At 34.0% G+C, this 13,983-nt stretch overlaps 1 protein-coding gene across 3 annotated transcripts in view; it reads left to right on the forward strand.

The window, feature by feature from the left end:
* The window catches only part of DGKB (diacylglycerol kinase beta), a 326,408-nt gene that overhangs the window by 72,420 nt on the left and 240,005 nt on the right, over window positions 1-13,983 (forward strand). For all 3 annotated transcript variants that reach the window (XM_042816926.1, XM_042816927.1, XM_042816928.1), the window contains 6 exons: window positions 1,517-1,670; window positions 3,445-3,480; window positions 4,424-4,564; window positions 8,739-8,788; window positions 10,070-10,144; window positions 10,634-10,753. In XM_042816926.1, the coding sequence (XP_042672860.1) occupies window positions 1,517-1,670; window positions 3,445-3,480; window positions 4,424-4,564; window positions 8,739-8,788; window positions 10,070-10,144; window positions 10,634-10,753 (576 nt within the window). The remainder of the gene's footprint in view (window positions 1-1,516; window positions 1,671-3,444; window positions 3,481-4,423; window positions 4,565-8,738; window positions 8,789-10,069; window positions 10,145-10,633; window positions 10,754-13,983) is intronic.

A 13,983-nucleotide genomic window follows, 5' to 3' on the forward strand; every position in this document is an offset into this window, starting at 1 on the left:
TTTTCTGCTGTTTATGTGTTTAATAGGTGAGAGTTCTGTTGGTTTCACTCAGTTTCTTTGCCAAATGAGGTGTTCTATATGAGAAGGTCAGCTCATTTGCCAAGTTTGCATTTCCAGTAACGATTTGCACAAGATCAAATTTTGCAATCTGTGTTGTTAGTTTCTAGTAAGGAGAGTGATATGCATCTAAAACATTACCCTGAGGCAGGTAGGTGTTTGCCTCAGTGCCTTATTTCATGTAGGAATAAAACTTCTTTGTCTCATATTAAAAAAAAAAAAATCGGGGGAGGAGGGAGTGGGGGGAAGAGGACGGAGGGAGAGAAATCACTACTCCAAAGCTTTGAAATTATTTTTACAATGACTTTAATATAATATATACTGTGTCTCAGATCCTGAAGTCACAGAAACAGTGTGAAAATCTAGTTTCCGTTTTACTTTTCCTGGCCTGATTTCAAGTCTTGCTAGTCTTTTCTCTCCTAAGGCTGTATTGACTGTACTGAACATAAGGTGTTGAACTAGACTTCAACAGACAAGAGCAGAATTTTTCCCAAGCACGGAGAGTTTTCAACAAGTTGATTTTGTGGAATTGTAGGCCTTTCTCTTTTAAATATTCAAAGATGAAAAGTTACTGAAGTTACTTTCTGATCTAAAGTGAAAGACAGCGACAGTTTATATTTTATCAATTAATGAGTGATAAGCCATTTTCTTAAAATCACATGTAACTGAGTATCATCATTAATACGTATGCAACTGTGCCACAGTTATTTCAGAGATAATAGTGAAACTGTCTTAAGATCTCTCATGCATTTCTCATCTGTTTAGAAGTTTTGTATTAAAAAGGATAAAATGGGATTGTAGGTTTACATTCATGTTACTACTTAAAACAGATAATACTTCCTTATCAGGTAGAAATCAGCAAGGAATCATTTTGCTGCCAAAAGCAAAATGAAATTAAACTAAATGAAAAATGTTTCAATTTGACAACCTCCCTAACAACCCACACAGTGTGAAGTTTCAACTAATTTTACTTTTAGAGCTGATCTGTTTCTCTTTGACAAATACCAGCAAACTATTTTTCCACCTGGAGAAGACAGGTGGCCTTCAATTGCCTGAATTTGGCATCCAGAAATCCCCTGCTTGTTGTCTGCATCATTATGAGAAAAGATAAGAATTGGTATGTACATCCCCATGAGTTCCGTAACCTTACCTTTAGTTGTTAAACTACACTGTAATCAAGAAACTGGTCAGGATGGCACTTAGGGATCTTTATAGAAATGCTCTGAATTTGCTATGGACTGCCTCATCTTGTATTCTAGGCAATTGAACAAATACAGTGGGTTTCCAAAGTGATATTTAAATAATCAGTCACTTCTGGACTAAGTATGAAAGCTGTATCTTCAGGAATCAATGTTTTTGAAGATAGTCTAAAATATTTTCTAACAGAATATTTTCTGATTCATTAGTTTGAAAGTGTTTAAAAAGGAAGCAATTTCTATTATATTTTTTTCCCTTCTAGACAATTGATTTAGAGGGATTCAAGCTGTTCATGAAGACTTTTCTGGAGGCAGAGCTACCTGATGATTTCATTGAGCATCTTTTTACATCATTTAGCAACAAAATCTCTCACTGCAGCCCATTAATAAAAAACAAACCCCCGCTCCTTTCTGGAGGTAAGTAATACAGTCAAAGTAATACAAGAACTGAAAGTTGTATGCCCCTGCCACTTACTTTCCAGTAGTGATAAATATGTAGAATTCTAAACTACGTGCACTTCTTTTTTGTTCTGATATTTATGAAATTGGATAACCTTACTCATGCATGAGCAAGGAATATTGTGAAGATAAATGGATATTTAATGGTTTTGTCTTTTTAATTCACAGCAATGTTGCAGCTGAGGCACCAAAGTAGATGATATTTGTTCCATTAATGCTAATCAAATTGCTATGCCTATATGGTCTTGCTGACTACTATAAACACTTAAAAACCTTCAGAGCCTCATGCAGGAGGCTTCTGCTGTGCTTCGCAGTTTCTCTACCCAATTACTGCTGCTTCTCTTAATTAGTTATGGTGCTGCTCTCAGTAATCTTAAATACTTACAGTTACTGATATTTTGAATGCCCTCTAACAGTTAGCAGTGGTTCTTTTATCCTGTGTAAAAGCTATGTCTTTAGTGCAGTGTAAAATTTTAATGCTACATTTAAACATTTTTCTGAAACATGATCCTAAGTGCAGATGATAACATGTTGAAATACTTCCAGGCAAAACAGCGTTTAAAACTTTCAACTTAGAAAACTTTATAAGACTTTTCATTAATTCTTGGAGAATAGAGTTAATATGATTATCCTAACTTGAAATCTTTGATTTGGCACAGTACTAATTTGGGAACTCTGTCAAAATTAAATAGCTAGAAGTAGAAGCTAGGCTAATGTAAAAAAAAAAAAAATCATATACTGAACAGCTGGGATAATCAAGCATTTAGAACATTCTACAAAATGGTTTGATGGGTTCTTAATTGCCAGAATTCTTCATGTTAAGATTAGGTGTCTTCAAATTGCAACTTATGCAGAAACTGTGAATTTGATACAAATGCTACTAGCCAAAATGCTAGCTAGTGTTCTGCAGGTATGAAGCTCTATAGATTTCTGTAGATGCCTTAGTGTACAGTACTAATTGGCTTTGACACTTTTTACGTAGAGATGATAGTGGCTGTTTGTAGGTCACTGTCAGATTGATTGCTGAATTCTGCCCAGTATAGGCTGTCCTCAGCTTCGCTTTTGTTGTAATTCCCTCTGATACTTTTGATTCTTAGGAGCAGTTTAAAAAACAAGAGGAAAAAAAAGTGAATTCTGCTGTTAAAACTGTATTCTAAGTTTCTTAGAATGGCTGTTAACTCCTAAACTTTTTCTCCCTCACACATTTTTTTTTCTATTTAGTAGTTCATTTTCATCTTCAGTTTAGTAGTTTTCCACATGTATATAGTGTAATTCCAGAAGGGCTGGTTGATAAATTGTTATATCCAAAGCATATTTAGAGAGACAGTGCAGTTCATCTCATGCAATAATTATCATTATTTGTGCCTGCAAATATGCTTTTTATAAAGACAATTTGATTGCTTGAGATTTAAACTAGATTTTATTTTTTTATTATTTGAAGCATTCAAAGTGGAGAAAGTAGGTATCTGTACATTGTCATGTGCAAATGAAAATTACAAAAGTTTCATTTTAGGATATCTAGCAGTCTTTAAATGTTAACAGTGGTGGAAAAAAAAACCTGATCATATTGAGAAAGAAATCTGACAGATATATTTGGCATTCTTCTGGAAATTGAGAAGGAACACACGAGCTAGTGAAGATCACAAGCGGGGTTCATAAGTCTCTCTACGTCCCCATTTTTCACTTGGTTTATTTCAGTCCACTCATGTCTGTTTATAAATTGTATTTTCAGTTAAAGTGTCTGAAGAAAGATGGAAACAGATGCCAGGTAAGCATCAGCACTGTAAGTCAGTACAGCATCCACTTGCTTCCACTTCTCATTATGATTTGCCTTGTACCTTGCAGCTGATCATAATCTAAAACTTTATCTTAAAGCTTATATATCATTTTCATTTTTCGGTGGAATGTGACTATGCATTTTGAAGATGAGTGGGTCTCAGATTTATAATAACTTTTATTTTGTGCATAGGATTCACGTGTACTGTTTGTGTAAACTGTGTGATTAAAGATAGCATCTTAGTAACATTTTATACTATCTTAATTTTAATTTTACTTACTGACGTGCAAGCTCCACTAGTAGAATATAGTTCTATTAAATCTATTTTTTCATTTAAATATTTACAGTTAGTGTATATCTCCCTGAAAACATGAACTTCACTCAAATTTTATTTTTTGTATACCAGTTTGCTCTTACTTAATCATGACATTTGAGCAATTATGACAGATGCTTAAATTCTATGTATATTTTCATAATATTCTGTAGTCAGATTTTTCACATTTTAAATATATGTTGCTGTGACACACTATTAGCTCTGTTTTGGGGAAGATTACACATTTGAGTGTTTTCAGAGTTTTCTTTGTCATTAAAACGTCTTTAAATATTATATCTGTAAACAATCTGTAATTAGAAAAAACTTTTACAAGCACTGAGAAATGAACAGGGAGTTGGGCAGGGATTACTTTTCCCATACTTGATTTATTTTTCTTATAGCCTGCTTTACCTGTGCAGTATCTCACTCTCATTTTAATTCTGCATTTTTTTGGATAAACTATGTATGTCAATTGTTAAAAATTTCACAGCTTGATTTAAATTAAGAAATCATATGTGATTCAAATTTAAAAATGGTGCATGCATGTACGTAAAAGCTCTGGATTGTATTCTCTGCTTATATCCTACATTAAGAGTAACAAAGGATGTATTTTGTTTCCAGGTCTGAGACTTAACAAAGGTACCTCTACATCCCGACCTCCTACACCTGCCAACTTGAATTTACCAGATGCGATCCAGCTGAAAGACATTGTTTGTTATTTATCACTGCTAGAAAGAGGAAGACCTGAAGACAAGCTAGAATGTATGTTGTTTATGTGTTTGTTGTGTTTTGTTTTTTTTTAACATAAACTTACTTCTATATATACATTTGTTTTCAAGGAAAACTAATGAAAAATTATATCAAAAGCAAATGAAATACACTGTAGATGGTATGCAGTGTAGATATAGAAGTGATGAATAATCTGTAGAACGTGAGCTAATTCAGATGAAGAATTTGGGCTTTGGGATCTCTCGTGAATTCAAGAAAGTAAAAAGTGATCCCAGTCTATACTGCTTTTGGTAGTGCAATGAACTTTTGATTCTGGGAGTTAGGATTAATAGGATTTTTGAATTAGGGGCCTCATTCATTAAAGCCAAAAATCTCTGTCTGCTAAAAAACAAAAGCATACAAACAAACCAAAAAGCAAAAAAACAAAAAAAGAGAAACAAAACAATGTGATCTGCAAATCATAGAAAAAGAAAAAAATAGTATGTTTCTCCTTTATGGAGTTCTAGAAGCTAATTTTTTAAACAGGTAAACAATCAAAGTTCTTCTAGAGACCAGGCATATTTTAATATACAAAACTATCAAAATTATATGGCTTCAGTGCTGTATGGAAAACAAAAGTTTAGTATGATAGGAAACAGAAAGCTGTTGGAGAAAGAAATTCATTACCAGGTTACCTGACCATGTGTTTTTGAAGAACTCTGATGTTTTGTTTACCTATACTTAAGTTACAATTAAAATTTTGTACTGTAAGTTTACTGACAGAAATTGTAGAGAGTCAGCCCTAAATTTGGTAATCATAATTTCGTATTATGTTATTAAAATATGAGGCTGTATTTGTCTATGTGCATTTCAAACATAAGCAAATGGCAGCTAGGATTCTAGGACTGAATTCAGCTAACAATATGGTAACTGTTTCACTGTATAGCAATTCATGCAAACCATATTAGAGCTGTTAGGAACTCTATGCACTGAGCATGATGTGAAAGGAAGAGCAAGTGCCTCCCCTGGTGTCAGAAACCAGTACAATGAAAAAGGGAGGGAGATGAAAGAACAGGATTATTCTAATGTAGAGAATATTTCACAGATTTTCCCAAGCAGGAACTGTATAGGCAAAAGACTATGTACGATTTATGAGCTAAATCCTTGTCTAGTATATGTATTGTATTTATATATTAAATATATTTGAGGTTATAGGGATTTATTACATGAATTAAGGGTATGGTTATTGCTTAGATTGATGTGCTACCCTGTCACTTTTTAGTGTATAAAGTTTAGACTACATCATATCACTAGTGTGTAGATTTCCCTAATGATTATATCTGAATCCTCCTTATAAATGAATGGTATAATTTAACCCTTTGTCTGAAATAATTGTATAATAGGTCTGTGGCTGCAGAGTAGAATAAGAATTAGTTGCAGTGGAGGGGAAAAAAAAAAAAAAGAAATATTCCAGAGTTGCCAGCACAATGAAACTCACGTGTTTAAAACATTCCGCATGTCTGTTCTCAAACCATCTATGGACTAAATATATCCCAAACTGTTATAAAAGAGATGCATTGGAATAATTAAAGTTTTCTTTTTAAGGACATACTACATATAGTTAGTACATTTATGATGTTAAGCACCTCTGTGCTCAGTGGACCAACTTGTAAACTTGATCTGCAGAAACTCTATTCTGTCCTCCCGCGCTGTCATTCTTGTATGTGTAAAAAAGGCATCTTGTAAATATGCAGGGCACTTCTGAGGAAGCGAACAGTGGTATTCCATGGCTCAACTTCTCTTCCTTTAGTGACCTCAATGGTGGAAGTCATTTTAGCTGACAATTGTTTGAGTTTTATCAGGGACATGACATCAGCACAGACCATCTTCTTAATTTGTATGTTTTTCTCAGTATGTTCATGGATGCTGGGCACATATCTCCAGTTCCCCAGTTTCTTCTTGAATGGCCATAATTTACAACTTTTGGTGCTTCTGGGATGCCATCTTTTATAACTTCTATGCTTAAAAATCCAGAAGTTGCAGGGGAAATTGCAGCAGTGCAGCAAGTGATCTAATATTTTCAATTATTTTTTAATATATTTTTATACATCATTTGCAAAAAGCATGTACTCTTGTAATAGATAGATGTGGTCATTCAGTGCTGCCATGTAAGGGTGTGAGACAGAAATATGAAGAATTAACTTGGGCTCTGTAGTTTTTATTAAGATTTTTGCTCAATTATTTGTATCATTTTGCTATTGTTCGTTTTTCACTTAGATTGGGTAAATCAGCAAGAACACAGATATTTAGAAGGGTGTGAATGGAAAATGTTTGCATACCATGCCAGCTGGGTAATTATTCAATCTAAACAAGCACACAGATACCCAATACATATATGAGTGGAGATTTTGCTACGGAAGTGGAACAGTTATAATTGTACTAATCTCTATTTTCAAATGACAAATTTGAAGCACTGATTGGTGCTAAAGGTAAAAATAATATACAAGTTGGAAACACTGCTTCTCTGGAAAGAGGAATGCACAGGAGATGCTGAACACCTGTTGCTTTTGTGATAATTGTAGCATATTTTAACCGTTGTATTGCAATAGCACTGGAGGAGGATAGAGAACCAAATGACTTTATTGCTTAGTGATTCATTGATTCTCTATGGAAACTGAATGCTTAATGCTATTTCTGCCATATAATATTAGCTGTCTTACATTGAGCACAGCTCAGCAGCTTTGGCAGAAGTGTATTAGCAGGGATATTACAATTTCTGATGGCTTTAATGCTAACTGTTATATTCTACAGAAGCAATGTAATTCACAAGCTAAGAAACATATTCGTATAGGCTTTTTAGACTGTAACTAATAGACTTTTGTAACTTGCAACAAAGCACTAGAGTAAAAATTGTATATTACAGCTCTTAAGAGTGGTGTGAGATCACATTGGCTAGTACTGATTATGTGGTGGAAAGTTTAGTGATCAACTTGGGAAGCAGATACGGGATGAAAGGATACAATCCAAGCCATGTACCTGTGAAGTGTGTTTTGCTCCAAGTCAAAAGTAGTCAAATTCTTTTCAAACTTCGCTCTAATCACTCCCTTCTATTGTTGCCTGAAAAAGATAACTTTTTCTTGCAGAATTTACTGGACTGTGGGACCATTTTCATATGGGTCTATGTGTGGTACTGCTCACTGCTGAACAGGCCATACGTTATTTTTTTTTTCAAGGCATCTAATAAGTTGATTACTGCTTGGGTTTTGCTATGAATTGAGGCATAACAGCATCCTGCAACCACCTGTAGATAAGCTCTCTTCTTACTTCTTTGAAAATAGATCTTCTAGGGATTAGGGAGTTCAGAACTCTGACAAACTGCATCACAGATGATAGGAACAAAGAGTGAGGCATGCCTGTGGGCTCCTGGTTTTTCATCTTTAGGCTTTTAGAGCCTTCTACTAAAGGTAAAATCTTCCTGCTTTGCAGTCTTTTGCTCTCTATGATCAGCTGAAGAAGCTGCTTTGAAATATTTTTGTAATAGTGGATGTGCCCACTCTTGTGGCAGGAGGCAGATAGTGATAGAAATATGAAAGTATATATTTCTTCTGGATACCACCAAAATCCAATGATTCTTGTCTGGACAGATCTTCAGCATATTGGCAAGACTGTATTAATCTAGTTTGGTACAGGTAGAATTTATGCTAGCAGCCTGTGAGGAATTTTTTTTTTGTTGGATTCTCCTAATTAGGTACTAAAAATAATGATCTTCTATTTCATTTAGTGTAGATCAGAAAGCATTTTTAAAGCAATTGTAATGGCTGCAATCAGGAGACTGGAATAGCATTGTAACTTAAATGTGCTTATGAATATTTGGTTGATGAACTGCATGTTTTCCTGTATATGATGTCATGTCTGAGAGTCTTTTGGTTGTACTTCCTGTCAGTGCAGATCAGACCATCTCTGGGAAAAGCCAGGAACACATTCACAGGTTAGGTTCTGGAGGGGTTGTGTGGAAACGGTGCAGTTATGTCTCACTGGAAGCAATGTCGTAGGAGATGCAGTGAGAGAACCTCATGCATTGCAGAATCTTTGGTGGATCTGCAGTTAGTATAATCATGCTAATGCTTGTCTTTTGAAACTCAGTTTGTCTTTTTTTTTTTTTTTTTTAATTAAAGAATGTTGTTACTATGTTTTCTAACTGTGTTTCCTTCTTTTTGTTTCCTTTTAGTTATGTTTCGTTTATATGATACAGATGGAAATGGATACTTGGATAGTTCGGTAACTTTAAATATTTTGTTGTGTTTTAAGACTATGTCCTAATGGTATAGCTGTAGAAAACGATGTGACTCTTGAATTAATAGAACCACTGTAAATTATAGTCAACAGAAAGTTGCCTGTTTTGAAAGCAAACTTTGAGTATTTCTTCCATTAAGCTGCTGTTTCTTCAACCATAAACATTTTCAAATGCTGACAGTGCTACTGTGGAGTCTTATTTTATACTCTTCTTATTCTTAATCATATTACTATACGGGATACATTAATATGGCTCCTAAAACTTTAATATGCCTCTTGGAGATGTGTATGAAAGCAACATTAGCAAAGATTTCATTAAAATGGGAAGGCATTCCATACCTGAGTTTCAGATGTTCTGACCATCTGCCTTGTGTACATATGTCAAGCACTTTGGAAAATCAAGTCATACATATAGCAGTATACAGTATATCACTTTTAACTCCTTTTGAGATTTAAGTGAAAAGGTCATGTGTCTCCATAGTTCTTACTTAATTTAGCCTTCAGGTTTTACCTACAGTTGTTATAGCTATATGAGGATGTGTTCCAAGTGCTCCAAAATTTATGTAACTTTTTTTTGTTGTTGCTTTTTTGTTTTACTTAACAGTTAAAGTAAATATAAAATTTCTCTAGACATCTCTGGTAAAATCCAGTCAGAAGATACATGTATACTTATTTCCTACCATTAATATTAATGTAGAATTTCTGTCTAGTGCATGCCTCAGCTGACTGACTATAGGGGGAAATCTTTGAATTTTAAATCCAAATAATTCAACTTCATGAGTTTTGATTCTTTAAACTAATGGGGTTGAAGTCAGAGTAGTCCTGAGAAAAAATTAAAGTCAGATAATATGGAATAAATGTTTTTTTTTTTACTCTTTCTTTCATGTCAAGTAAGGAAAAATAGATTTTTCCTAATTCAGGAAGCATGCCAACTAGGAGCTAACAGTTCCTTCTCACACAGAAAGCACTTTTTGTGAAGGCAGATGAATCTATGCAAAATATTTACTTTTAAAAAATATAATAGTTTTCTTGTTCTGCTCAGTGTGTCTCTGATTTTCAGTTTCACTGGTGAAAAGTTAATTAAAAAAAAATAATAATTGTTTGTCAGTTAATGATTAGAAGTGAAGTTGTGTTTTTTTTTTTTTTCTGTATGTTTCAGCGCTGATAGTCACTGAATGCTATAGGTTTGAATTAGGACTTGCTTGCAGTAGAATTTACAATTTTAATATTGCATTAAATATGGTAACTCTTTTTTTTCATCTGTAGGAGCTGGAAAATATCATTGCACAAATGATGCATGTGGCAGAATACCTTGAATGGGATATTACTGAACTGAGCCCAGTAAGCATCACCAGTTTTTGTGGTTATAGAGGCAATTTTTATTCGTTTTGTGATTCTTCATGCCAACATGAGATTCTAGATATTAGCAAGATAGAAATAATAATAGTCTGTGCTTGACTATGACGCTGTAAATTAACACTTTTTTCACATCTTTATCTGATTGTATCTGCTATGTAAAGCACTCTTTGGTAAATTTGAATGCTTTTCTTCAGTGCAAATAGTAATTAATATGTATAACACAACTGATTTAATCCTGAAAATGTCTTAACATTGATTGTCTCTTGCTTGTACATAGTAAGTACACAAGGGGCACTTTTGTTTGGGATATTTAGGTGCTAATTGTTAATATTAGATTCTATTAAAATGTAAATGTATAGGTACCATATAACTTCTGTAGTTGTTTTTGCACATAGATGAGAGATCATAGATCCTAAATGTCTGGTTGTGCTACAGTAAGGAATTCATTAGTCTTTTCAATAAACTGTGTAGATTCTTCATGAAATGATGGAAGAAATTGACTATGATCATGATGGCACTGTTTCTCTAGAAGAGTGGATCCAAGGAGGAATGACAACAATCCCACTCTTGGTCCTTCTTGGATTAGAGAATGTAAGTATTAATATCAGAGTGTCAAGTTTCTGCTTGCATGTCAGCATGGTCCTCAAGTCTTTTTTCTCTATAACCTTTGTTATGAATGGCTTTACTTCTCTTTATTATGTCTGAATGATGTATAAAAAACACAAGTGTGCCTTCAAAGTCAGAGCTACATTTGAATGTCTGAAACAACATCAGCACTGAAGCTGAAAGCTATGAAAAGCTCATTAGTTTATTCTATTGACAGCATATAATGAATTGCTAGCTGCAGAAGCATCTTGTAAGAATGTTTTATTACCCATGCATATTTTACATCTGTCTTGGAGTGGTGTCTTGGCAACTCCACATGTGCTGTGTAGCTTAACTGCAGTGGATTATGGGGCAGTCTAGTCTGGAAGGGACTTTAGAGATCATTTGGCCAGCATCATATTGAAAGCAAGTGTCAGGTTATTTTATCCACTGCCTTTTCAAATCCAGTCTTGAACATTTCCAGTGAGATGGGCCTAGTTCTGTGGTTCCCAAAGGTTAATTGTTCTCAAGAAAAAAAGATTTCTTTTTCGCATCAAGATGGAATTTCTCCTGCAGTGATTCTTGCCTGCTAACTCTTATCCTATCATAATACCTCAGTGTGAATATATGTTCTTCCATCTTTTCAACTAGCTGAATAAACTGGGCTAAGAAACAGTATCAGAATGAACACTTAGACCAAAGGATGCAGTATAATGAAAGAGGAGCTGATCGCATTAAAGATAATGCGGATATAATACAATCGATAATTTATACCTGTTTAACGCAGCTGTTTTAGCTCTGGCATGTTGCCAGTGCCACCTGCTGTCCTGTATTTTTGCTAATTTTGAGCACATGTATCTCAGCATATGTTTCAAAAGTTTTTTTTTAATTTGATATAAAACATTTTCTTTTCTGAAGTCTTTTCCAGATACTAATGCCAAACTATACATAACATTTATCTTTCCCCATTCATTGCTATGTCCTGAACTAAATCTAGGCTGTAGTCACTCCGTAGTATCTTATTTTCACAAAGAATAGCCAGATTTTCCATATAGAAGACAACTGTACATTTAGCAGAAGACAAAATTCTTGCAAAATAATAATAGTCAAACATTTACCTCTTACTAATCAACTTATCACAGAAATAGCTGAACTGATGAAAACTTACAATCCATTTGGATCACTGTATGTACTAATTTCCTAATTCTAGGTATATGGAAAAAAATGTACTATTTTCCTTTCATCAAAAGGCAAGTCTATGTCAGATTGTATTCTTTTATTTCCACATATTTAACCTAAGCACAGGGTAGCAAATTCTCTGTAAGAATTAGTATAGGAGATAACTGATGGTCATTTTCAATATGTATTTCTCATTTGCAACTGATGTTGCAGCTTTTCTGGGAGCATTTTTCAGTGTCTGCACTTCTTCCTTTCTCCATTTAAAACTACTTAATTCTGTGATAAATTAATGTAAGTCTTTCTGTAGAGGATAATTTTCATGTTAAATCAAAAGCCATGTTGTTAAAAGGAAGCTATGTAAATGTACGTTATTAGACAATTTATCCTTTTGAGTATTTTTACTAGTTATTGGGCAATAACTGGTCATTTTACTGAGGAAATAATAAAAATACATAAACAGTGATCAAAATTCTGTAACTTGCTATCATTGTGGGTCAGTTTCTATCAACGCTACTCCATAAGTTGAAGAAACTGAAATGAACACGGGTGAAGAAAGTGTTATAATTCAATGGAAAAAAAAAAAAAGAAAAAAAAAAAAGAAAAAAAAAAAAGCCTTTTGTCATTTAGGATCGTTTTATTAATTAAACATCAGTTAAAAAAAAAAAAAAAAAGGATAGGAAAGATAGGATAACAATTGTGGTTTTTTCCATATATTTTACTTTAATGTGGATTAGGTAGCTATAGCTAGCTATAACCTGCAAGTTTGCAGGCACTGGTGTATAAAAGTCTTTAGTTTCAGCAGAGGAAAGGATTTTATTCCCTTCTTAGTGACCACTAGATGTCACCGTTGCACTATAGTTGGTAATTTGTAGCTGGTGGAAAGCTGCCCTAAGGTAAAATTCAGCAACAGGAAATGTTTCATAGCGACCATAAATTGTCATCAGTAATCTGAAAACAGGCTGCTGTGTTTTTCTTTTAAAACATTCTACCTACTTCATCTTCTCTCCTGAAGCAAATGTACTCTGAGCATTTATAAAATAAAGAAACAAATCTCAATGTGGCATAAAGATTTCTGTAAAAATGTGATGATGCTTCAGTTAAAACAGAAGGCAATGATCATACAGTTTTTCTTTGGATCGTCAAGCAGCAAATGTTTTGATATTCTTTGAAGATAACTTTCGAATAGAATACTTGAGTGTGAGTCCATGTGGGTAACACAAATTTTTATACTGTTTATTACATTATTGATGGTTTACTTTTTGAGCTCTGAGTATACGAAACTGGTATGAAATTGGCGACTTGAGAACATTTTCAAGTACGGTGTTGGATCTGTTGCACAATATGGAGACTCTCAGGCTGAGCACTGAAATGGTTAATACACAGGCAGTTTGGCAAATTTATATTCCTTTCGTTCAGAGAGGAATAAGGGAGATCTGCCTGCCTGCCTATATAAGAATTTGTAGCTTACTTACACTCTGAGTGCTAACTCTTCAGTTAGAAGTAGATTTGCCGTAAGAGATCATGAGAACTATTTTAGCAATATCATTGCGTGTCATTGCCGACAGAGGGAGTTATGTTAATGCTTTGTGAGACTTCATACCAGGAGCTGCAAAGAAAAAAGTTTGCATACCAGTTTTTTTGACTATGTAGTTTACTTCTATGCTACGCTCACTCCTACTGCTTTGTAGGAGGTTTGAAAGTTCCTTTCCTTTTGCCTATAGATTGTTAAAAGTCCAGGAGAAATCTTTCTGAGTGTAAGATAAGTAGCATTTCACAAGGAGATACAAATTTAATGTTACTTAAAATACAATTACTGCAGCATTTCTAGTGACTACTAATTCAGAAACAGAGAAACATGGTGGTGTGACTAATGATGAAGCTTGTCTCAAGAAATGAATTTACCCTCCTGTGCTTCCTTTTCTGTTCCCTGATGTCATTTGATGTACTTCTTAATATCTAAGCGTTTCTCGGTGATTAGAATATTACACTGGTGAGTTGAAGACTGTGGATAAAAATTTTTATCAGTTCTTCAAATATTTCTTCCTCCCCTCCCCCTC

Source organism: Centrocercus urophasianus, unplaced genomic scaffold (assembly GCF_019232065.1).
Source record: "Centrocercus urophasianus isolate 14NV4802_14NV808 unplaced genomic scaffold, USGS_Curo_1.0 seq_16, whole genome shotgun sequence".
Lineage (NCBI taxonomy): Eukaryota > Metazoa > Chordata > Aves > Galliformes > Phasianidae > Centrocercus > Centrocercus urophasianus.